The sequence below is a fragment of the Zonotrichia albicollis genome, chromosome 20 (assembly GCF_047830755.1).
Source record: "Zonotrichia albicollis isolate bZonAlb1 chromosome 20, bZonAlb1.hap1, whole genome shotgun sequence".
Lineage (NCBI taxonomy): Eukaryota > Metazoa > Chordata > Aves > Passeriformes > Passerellidae > Zonotrichia > Zonotrichia albicollis.
In genome coordinates this window covers 12,269,544-12,279,530 of record NC_133838.1, presented here as the reverse complement: position 1 = coordinate 12,279,530, position 9,987 = coordinate 12,269,544, and the positions used below count along the sequence as shown (strand labels likewise).

Sequence of the window (9,987 nt, the reverse complement as noted above, 5' to 3'; positions counted from 1 at the left end):
CCGTGCCCACAGCACATCCCAAATCCATCACAGCATCCCGCCACAAATCCGCGCCTGCCACCATCTCCCCCAGGGGATGCAGGAGCCCAGGTGCACTCCCCATCCCAGGCAGGTGATGGGAATGTTGGCCGTCAGCAATGCCAGCTGAGCGGGGCAGGATGCTGCAGCATCACACCACGGAGAACATCCCGCCTGGGACATGGTAATGGAGGAGTAACACCTTTGTAACTGCAAGGACAGCGTCACCACATCCACCTTGGGCTTTCAGAGCAGCTGAGTTTCAGTTCTGAGCAGTGTCTGCCCCACTGCTGGCCTGTGCTACGTCCACGGGAGGAAGTTGCAGTGCAGGACCAGCCCCAGCAGCCAGTAGCCCAGGAAGAACCCCAGGATGCTCTTGCTGAGGGGTGTAATCGATCGCCAGTTCAGCAGCAGCCTCACAACGGGATTGTCCGAGGTCCCTTTCCCACAGGAACTGTGAGATTTACTCAGAGGAGGCTTCCCAGACGCTGGGTTATCAGTCCCTGTGCTCCAGAGTAAAGGTTCGTGTTCCAAAAGCAGGTGAGCGGAGAACCAGTACAGGATGGGCGAGGAGGAGCCGAGGAACCGGGTCAGCACCTGGGGACGACAGGCAGAGGAGAAATCACCCAACTGCTGTGCTGTCACTGCCCCAGCCCCTGCATAAGGAATCCCCCCTGTCCTACCTGCACGTGCATGCAGAAGAACCCAAACGCCAGCAGGGCTGTGCTGTGCACCACGTACACGAAGGTAGCAGGGCCACAGAATCCATCTCTTGCCTTTCCCCTCTCTTCAGCCTTGCTCCTCACTAGACCAAGAGTCAGGCAGTGACGGGGGTTTGCACTGATGTAGGTCCAGGCAGCCCACGAGCACAAAAGGGTGACAGGCAGAGCAAGCAGGAAATTTGGGATCTGCCTGAGCTCAAAGTACCTTAGAAAGCCCACGTTCCAGTAAGCGTCCTGGATGTAGGAATAGACCAGGGGGAAGCGCTGGGAGCACCAGGGGGGTTTGGCCTCACCCACGCCTGCCACACGATAGCCCTTGTCCTGTGCCAGCTGCAGCAGCGCCTCGGGGACGCTCTGGGCCAGGCCCGTGCTGGGCTGGCAGAACCTCACGTAGGCGTAGTACTGAAACAAGGCAAAAGGCAGGGAAATCCCGGCACACACCAGGGCTGCCGAAACCACCAGGCCGAGGGCCTGCTTCCACAGCACGGGCAGCTCCCTCAGGGACACCGCTGTGCCCTGCAGCTGCAGCACGAAGCGCCTGACGCTCGAGTAGAGCACGAAGCCGGCATTGACCAGCCCGTTGGCACGGGCGCCGGCAGCCAGGGCGAAGAGCAGCCCGCTGAGCCAGCGGCGCCCCTTCTCCAGCTGCCACATGGCGCCGAAGGCCAGCGCGGCGAAGGCGCTCTCCGAGTAGGCCGCGGCCATGAAGACGCCGGCCGGGCTGAGGGAGAAGAGCAGCGCGGCCAGGAAGGCCTGGCGGGGCCTGCGCAGCACGGCCCGGCCCAGCGCCAGCAGCGCGGCGGCCGCCAGCACCGCCAGCAGCGCGTTGAGCAGCGCGGCCGCCAGCAGCAGCCGGCCCCGGGGCTGCAGCGGCACCGGGCACGGCAGCAGCACCGCCAGCAGCCGCAGCCCCAGCGGGAAGAGCGGCAGGAAGGCGCAGTTGTGCTCCAGCAGGTAGCCGCGCTCGGCGATGAACAGGAAATGCTCGGCGTCCCAGCGGCCCAGCCCGCCCAGCAGCCGCTCCAGCAGCGCGTCCCACGGGCCCCACGGGCCCGACCGCGGCGGCGAGAAGGCGTCGGCAGCGTGGTCCGGGATCAGCGCGTTAAACACGGCCTGGAAAACAAGGGGAGCATGGGGATGGAGGCTGGCAGAGATGCTTCACTACCCAGAGCACCCGGCGCTCCAACAATCGAGGCTGGAGCCCAAGATGCCCACGAGGTTGTGAAAAGGTGCCCACACAACCCTTTTGGGGTGTTTACATGTGAGCAGAATAACGCTCTGTGATGCAGCATGAATCCCTGCAGAACTGGCCAGGGAAAGCTGCTCACGGCTATGACTGGGCTCTGTGCTGGCTGTCACAACCAAGCTCTCCCATGCTCAGAGCAGCATGTCTCTGGAAATAAGACTTGGGAGGAAGGTACAGGAGGAGATTATTGTTCCTTTTCTGTGGATAAACACACTTTGAGCCAAACCAGCCTCTTGCAGCAGCAGCATGAAAACACAGCAAGTCACGAGGAAATTAATGCAATTTTACTTAACAGCAACCTGTAAGCTGGCTGTGGACAGTCTGTTGGCTCTCCAGAGAGGATGATTTCCCCATTGCGCAGAAGCAGCTCACGGATCTCTGGGGCACAGCAGGGAGGATCTGGGAGCAGCAAACCCCAGCGGAGCTCCCTGGCTGGAGGGCGGACTTGCCTGCAGCAGCAGCGCCAGGGCCCGGCAGCGCAGCGCGAACCACACCACCGCCCGGAGCTGGGGGTCTGCCCTGCTCCACAGCTCCATCCCTCGGCCAGGAGCCGCCTACGAGGTCACTGTGGCCAGGGGAATCCTCCTTCCCGTTCGGGAAACCTGGGTGGGTGAACACAGAGGACAAAGAAAGGGATTTCTGTCAATTTTGTGCCTTCATTTACCGTCAGGCACTTGAAAGGTGCAAGTCTCTGTGAACAGGAAAGTTGCTTATGGAAGAGATCAGGGATCTGGGAGATGATGCAGAGACCTCTTTGATACTGTTCCTACTAAAAAAAAAATCCCTGACTTGTTAAGCTTGGCCAAGACACTGAGAGAGAGAGGCTATGGCATGTTCTCTGAGCCCGGGCTGGGGTAAATCGCTGGAGCAGACAGTCTGCTCAGCTGCCTCAGCAGGAGCTCGAGCCAAGCATCCTCATACACATCCAGCACCAGTGAATGGGATCTAAGCCTCTTTTTCTTGGAAAGGAGACAGAATTCCTGTGGACTGTGAGCGTAACCCCCGTGTGAGCAGTTGCTGAGTGGGGCTGCCAGGAGCTCCCTCCTCTCTGCTGCTCCCTGTTTGCCCCTGGGGAGCCAGGAATGGATTTACTCAGCTGGCTCCACGGCAGCAGCTCTGCCAGAGCAGGGTGGAACTCGGGCACTCAGCTTCGCCCAGCATAGGCAGCACACAAACTCTGTGCCACCACCTGCAATTCTCCACTATTTTGGCAAAGCTCCTGGTTCTGCTGGGCACACTGCACATTCTGAATCCACCTGTCCACCTCCCCCCTGCAAACCTCCCTGAGGGATTTCAGCCTCTCTGTTCAGTGCCTGCATGTCCTGGGTGCCGTGGTGGCCCAGCTCTGATCCCCTGGCCCTGAACCATGGGAGGCAGGCAGGATCTGCTCTGCAGCTCTTTAAGATAAAACATTTCTTCCGTTGGTTCCCCGGCCACCAACTGCTGATCAGTTAGAGAAACACACAGCCCACAGCTCTCGCTGGGTGCCATGACACCACATCCTGCCCTTCTGTCTGCTCCAGCCCTCTGCAGCACACAGAGAGCCCCAAATCCATCGCTCCACAACCCAAAATCACTGACATTTCCCTCGTGCCATTGTGGAGAGAAAACCCTGCCAGGCTGAAACTGCACGAGAGGGCAGAGAGCAAATCATCAGCAAGACAAAAACCAAGATCCAGACTGGCTCACTGACAGCTCCAATCCCCAGCCACAGGGTTATGCTTCCTATTTAACCACTAATAAAAGTTTTGGGGTTGCTCCTATTCCCCCTGTGCTCTCCAGCACTCACAAAGCAACTGGTGGGAGGCACATTCTCCTGCATCACGAAGCTGTGACGTTATTTTAAGCGAGGGGACACTTCAACCCAGCTGTAAACCCTTTTAAAGCACATTCACAGCTGCAAATCCTATTAAAGCACAGCGGCAAAAATTGTCCCGGCACTTTAAATATAGTTTTTTTTCAAAAAGCAGAGAAAAAGCCTCGCCTGAATGTGCCAAGAGAGCTCAAAGCAAACAGCTTTAAAAAGCCTGTTCCTGTCACGACGCAGCACACCTTGTGACAGAGCGAAGCCTTCAAAAGAGCTGCAGCCCACAAGCCCCGTTTGGATCCAGAACGCAGCGTCGGGAATGGCTCTGCCCCAAAAATCCTGTGGGAAACAGCACCTGCACGAGCACAAAAAGGAGAGGGAGAAGGGCGTTAAAAATACTCCAGCAGAAAAACGTGCAAAGTCTGAATTAGAGATGTTTTTCTCTCTGGGTCCTGCGCTTCCCTTGGCTCTCAGCTGCGAATCAGAAGTTTTCCAAACTTCTCAGTGTGGAAGCGGCGCTGAGAGGGACGCGGGCAGGGCCGGTGCAGGAGCACGGGACGGGAGCGGCGGCTCCGGGCAGCCGCAGTGCGGGGCAGGGACCAGCCGGGGGCAGCAGCCGCTCGCCAAACGGCAGGGTCCGGGATGCTGCCGCTGCCCGCATCCCCGGCACGGTCCGGGCACCAGGCACCCGGTCCCTCCCCAGCCTCTGTGAGACTCAGCAGACCCTCCGGACACGTTCTAAACCCCTTCTAAGCAGGGCGATTTTGGAAATCCCGTCTGCCTGGTGCTGCTCCTGCAGGCCTGGCGCTCTCGGCCATCCCTCCCGCCCGCTCCGGCTGCGGCTGCGGCAGCGCTGCCCCGGGGCTGGGTGCGAACGGGAGCGGGTCTGTCCCGGGCAGCAGCGCACGGGTGAACGGAGCCCGCTCTGGGTCAGAGGCCAGGGAGGGACAGCTACCGTTAAACTGAGGAGCGGCCGGACACGGGAGGGGGCACGGACCGAGCGGCCTTGGGCACACGGGGCTGTCCCGGGCCGCCTCCGGCCCTGCCGGTGCCGCTCCTGCCGCAGCGAGACCGCACGGCGCTGCCCGGACACGAACCCCGCCCGACCCCGCGCCTGACCCAGCCCCTCCGGCCTCACCGTGCGGCTCCTGCCGGTCCCGGGGCCGGGCTGAAGGCGGCGGGGACCCCGGCTCCGGCCCCGGCCCAGATCCCGGTGCTGGCTCCGGTTCCGGCTCAGATCCCGATCCCGTTTCCGGCCTAGGTCGTGATTCACATCCTGATCCCGAACCCCGGCTCAGATCCCGATCCCGGGTCCCGGTTCAGATCCCGGTGCCGGTTCCTGTCCCGCAGCGCCCCCTTGCGGAGGGACAGAGGGAGCAGTGCCCGCCCCCTCCCCGCGGCGCATGCGCGGCCACCTGGCACCGCCCACTTCCGCATGCGCGCGCAGCTTCCGGCCGCGCCCCTTCCGGCGGCGCGCGCGTGCGGGGAAGGGGCGGGCGGCGCCATCTTTGTTGAGGGCGGGCGGGGGAGCCGGGCCGGGACCGGAACCAGGGCTGGAAACCGGGACTGAGAAACGGAACAGGCCCAGGGCCAGGGCTGTGTCCCACCAGCAGCAGCACAAGCACCTGGGCGGCAGGGCGGGCCCACGGGAGCCGCGCCCTGCGGGGTGTCGGAAGGGCACGGGGGGACAGCCCCGGCGGGCGGGGCGGCCAGAACGCCAGTCCCTCCCGATCTGCACCCAAATCGTTCCATTCCTAGAGGAGTTCGTTACACGCCTCTCTCTGCCCGACCTCTCTGCCGTTCCCCGTTTCTGCCAGCAAAGGGGAAAACTCGAGTTGGGCCAGAGCCCTCAGTAAAGCGCTCAGGGTCGGGGCCGGCCCGGATCCACCCGGGGCTGAAGGTGAAACCATTAAGGAGCCCTGAGCGCTTTTACTGGGCATCAGCCTTGGAAGAACTCACCTTTTCTTTGCTGGCAAAAAAATGGGGAACGGCAGAGTGACAGGGGTCCAAAGGTGTCTGAAGGAATTCCTGGGATGGAAGGATTTGGGTACAGATCAGGCCCAAAGCACCAAGGGTTTGAGCTGCAGGCAGCTGTGGCTCCCCCAGTGCCACGCTGTTCTGATTTTACTCATTTCTCATCTCTGCCTTTCATTTGCACTCTTTGAGAAGTGCCCAGGGGCTGTGGCTGTGCCCACACAAGTGACGGGGAGCAGAATGCCTCCCCTTGATCAGCTGGGTGCAGAATTCTGGTAAAATGGGCCTTGAGGAGCACTCCTGCCTCTCCTCCCTCCCAGCCGTGAGCCGTTACCTGCCGCCAGGTCACTGCTGGCTCCTTTCTGTCCAGGAAAAGCAGCAGAACTCCCACGTGCTTTCATCAGGTTCAGCTCCTGGAACACACAAGGGCAGCTGGGGGTGCCCTGGAGTCCAGCAGAATCCGGGGTGCCAGCGTTTCCCAAAGCCAAGGAAACCCAGCACCGTTCCTGCCTTCTGAGCACTCCTCTGAAGGACTCTGCTGACAGACAAGACTTTTCAGGAAAAAGCTCTTTGATTTTGGCACAGTCGCTCCCAGGAATCTGAAGTCTGAGGAATGAAGGCTCTGGGAACTGAGAGCTCCTGAGGAGAGGACTGGGAAGATAAAACAAGGGGAATTTCTGAACAAAAATGACGTTTGCCTTTAAAAAAAGCTGTTTTTCCTTTAATGAGCAGTTCCAGCTACCCTGCTTCCAGCACCCACTGAGGACAGAGCCTGGGGCTAAATGAAATACCTCCTTCCACAGCCCTGAAACTGCAGATCCTCACCCAGAGAGCCTGAGCAGGAAAGCCTGGGAGCTGTGTCTGCTGGAAAGCCCCGGCTCGGGAGGAAGTCAAGAGTCTGTGCCACACTCACAAGAAAATGTGAAAAATGCAAGAAGGAAAATTTTCCATTTTACAGAGCTGGGAGGGACCTGCCTCCCTTCCCTCCCTGGCAGCCACAGCTTCACCTCACGCTGCAAATGCCGAGCCTGGGCAGCTCCTAAGGAAAAATTCCAGCAGGGAAAGCAAAGTCAGAGCAAGCAGCATCAGAGCAGGGCAGGCCTCGGGCATCACCAGCACTGAGCTGCCCTCCCTGTCCTGCCAATAAAAAAAACCCTTACAAACATCTTACCAAGATTTAATGTACATTTATTCTTAACACGTGGAACATATAGTATAAAGATTTCATACTGAATAAATGATATTCATTAAGCCAAAAAAGGAAAAAAGGGAGGAATTTACATCAAGTTTTTAGCTACATCGTCTGAAATACAAATATGCAGAATTCATCACTGAAAAATCTCAATTGTGTTTCTTCATCAGGAACTTCAACTGAACCTAGAACTTTTTCACACCTCGATTAGAAAGAAAACAAAAACAGGAAAAAAATAAACTATAAGTTGATTGGCTGCTGAGACAGCAATGACTTTATACACAGAGACCTGTACAGCATCCTCCAGGGAGGGATGTCTGGCAAGAGATTAAATAATTGTGTCTCGCTTTTGCAGGTCATCAACTCGTTAACTCGTCATACTATAAAGGGTGGGAGGGGACAAAACTGCAGGAGTCTCAGGGTATGTGCAATGTACAACGTCATATATATATACACACGTGGCAGCGCTGGGCTGCAGCTAAAGGTTAAAACCAGTTCTAAGAGGTGATCTCAGGGTTATTCATACAATCAAGGAGGAAGAGAGAAAGAGGTCAGGGTGTTGTAGGTTCACACATTATACTTTGGGGGAAAAGCCTTTTTTTCTCCTCAACATTAACTAAAAACATTTTTAAAAACTACAGCTTGCTGCTGATCCAGCGTTTTTTTCTTTTTTTTTTATCCATGTGAGACATTATTACAGTATGTTTACAGTTTAAGGTGTACAGTACATGGAGTTCTACACGCTACTGCACAGGCCTCCCTTGGACAAGGTCTGTTCACAACTGGTAACTTCTTGGTTCCTGCAAGATTGTGAATGTACAACGATAAACCACACAGAGTTCAGCAGTCACTTTTTGTCCTTCAGAGTTTACCATTAAAAACAGTTATGAAAGTGGTGCCTGTCAATGGGATAACACGGCAAGTCGTCTTTCCCCAAACTCACTGTAAACGACAGTAACTTTGGTTAAAATAAAAAAAGTCTTCTATGTAGACAGAACTTTGTCTCCTTTAATAAGGGATTGGGGACAAATCTGAGGGGCAGGGAGGGGGAGAGGGGCCGGGGAGATCCTTCCCCGAGGGAGAAGCAGGACAGCGCAGGGCAGACAGTGGATTCTGAGGTGGTTTTGCATAAATAAAGGGCAACAGTCAGTTTCTAAGTTCTCCACTCACGCACACGCACACGGGGGCTCGGATCCCACAGCTGTCATGACTGGCCAATTAAAAACAGTACATCACAAATAACTTGTGAAACCAAAGAGTTCATCAAAGGCGACACGGAGATGTCCAAGAGCCGCGACTCATACAAGGTGAACTCCGAGTGGTTCTCGTCCACCTTGGCCAGGGCCAGCAGCGCGCGGGCGGCGCGGCGCATCATGTCCACGCTGGTGGCCTCGAAGGGCGGGCTCTGCATGTGCATCAGCCCCGCCTGGCTCTGCTGGAACTGCGTGGCGGCCAGGCTGTCCTCCAGGAAGCCCAGCAGGTTGCCAATGCTGCCCTTCTGCACGGCGATGGCTCTGGCGGCCAGGCTGTCCCCCTGGGCCAGGTTGGCCAGCAGCACCACGGCCATCTCCCGGCACACCGGGTTCTTTCTGTCACTGAGGAACCGCACCATGGTGCTGTACAGCTTCTCCAGGCGGCTGAAGGGCGGCGTGGCCAGGATCAGATCCACGTTGTTGTCCTGGATGCTGAGCTTGCTGAGTGTTTCCAAAACCAGTCTCTGAGGGGAGAGGACAGCGTTGGGTCCCAGTGTCGGAAAGGGATCCTGGGCCTCTGCCGAGGGACACACTGCCCAGTGGAGGAGTCCATCCAGGATAGGCAAACAGATGCTTTCCGGGTAAGGGGAGAGGTCCAGCTGCCCAGAAATGTTGGCCAACGTGACCAGTGTGTTTTCACGCAGCATCTCCAAACAGTCCCACCACCACTCCACCTTGTTGCAGCTCACCCCTTGGTCCTGCTCCTCCTCCTTCTCGTAGGTCAGGGGCGCCTGTTTGCGTTCTGGATGCTTGTGGTGAAGGAGGATCAGTTTCCCTAGAATCAGCAGCAGCCCAGGGTGTTTGGACATTTCAAAGTCATTGCCTGGCACAAACGATAAACTCCTGATGATGTTGGAGACGCAGATGCAGCGCTTGGCCAGAGAGTCCTGCCAGTCCAGGAGGGTGCAGAGCGGCGTCTCGTCCTTACTGTGGGGTTCATCCTCCAGGATTTTTATATTTCTGTGGCTCTGAGCTGGGCTGATGACAAAGGGAAACTTGCTGCTCTCCTTGGCCGTTTCCGAGGCCTTGCCCTCCTCCTCCTCGCCTGGCAGGGAGCCCGGGCGTGCCGAGAGCATGTCGTCCATGGTGGCAGTTATCCTCTTCTCCGCGGAGCCGTCGGGCGCGGGAGCCTCCCCTTCCCTGGGGCTCGGGTTGCTCTCGGCTGCTGAACGTTTCCTCAGGGCAGAGGAGCAGGAAGCTCGTTTGTGAGGCAAGGGCAGCTCGGTCTTGCTCTCGAAGTGTGTCTGGATGTGCTCGGTGGTGTCCCCGCCGCCGATGCGCCAGTGCAGGAGCCCGCTGTCGAACTCCTGCACCCGGCCCAGCTTGTCCGAGTAATCCACCACAAAGGGGTCGTTCTTCTGCACCACCTTCACTGGAAGCTTGTCAAATTTACTCACTAGCTTCTCCTCGCTGCTCTCTAGAGGTACTTTGTCCTTGCTCGAAAACGCGGCCTCCTCCTCTTCCTCATCCTCCTCTTCCTCCTCACAGTTCAGGCTCTGTGGCTCGTCGTCCTCCTCCCCTTCTTCAGGGGAGGAAGCTGAAGATTTGCAGAACCTTTCTGGATCTAATAGTGTTCTTTGCCCTGGGTCTCCTACCTCGTATTCCTTCAGGATTCCAAAGATCTCGATCAGGCAGCGCCGGAAATATTCCACCAGGAGTTCCAGCAAGCCTGGCAGCTACACGGGGGGAGGAAGGAACAGCGATCAGAAAACAACTCCCAGGGAAGGCCTTTGCACACACACAGATCACTCAGGCCAGGAGTGACCGCTCACAGC

General features: G+C 57.7%; 2 protein-coding genes across 4 annotated transcripts in view; both read right to left on the bottom strand.

Annotated features, from left to right (window-relative positions):
* Positions 1-318: 318 nt before the first annotated feature.
* Positions 319-5,204, bottom strand: LOC106629995 (GPI mannosyltransferase 2). The gene is made up of 5 exons (XM_074555660.1): positions 4,932-5,204; positions 4,037-4,148; positions 2,436-2,588; positions 702-1,853; positions 319-615 (listed from the first exon to the last, which is right to left on the bottom strand). The coding sequence occupies exons 3-5, from the start codon at positions 2,520-2,522 to the stop codon at positions 319-321; spliced, it is 1,536 nt and encodes a 511-aa protein (XP_074411761.1). The 5' UTR covers positions 2,523-2,588; positions 4,037-4,148; positions 4,932-5,204.
* Positions 5,205-6,934: 1,730 nt separating this feature from the next.
* The window catches only part of ARID1A (AT-rich interaction domain 1A), a 55,456-nt gene continuing 52,403 nt past the window's right edge, over positions 6,935-9,987 (bottom strand). For all 3 annotated transcript variants that reach the window (XM_074555653.1, XM_074555654.1, XM_074555655.1), the window contains one exon: positions 6,935-9,888. In XM_074555653.1, the coding sequence (XP_074411754.1) occupies positions 8,164-9,888 (1,725 nt within the window). In that variant the 3' untranslated portion in view covers positions 6,935-8,163. The remainder of the gene's footprint in view (positions 9,889-9,987) is intronic.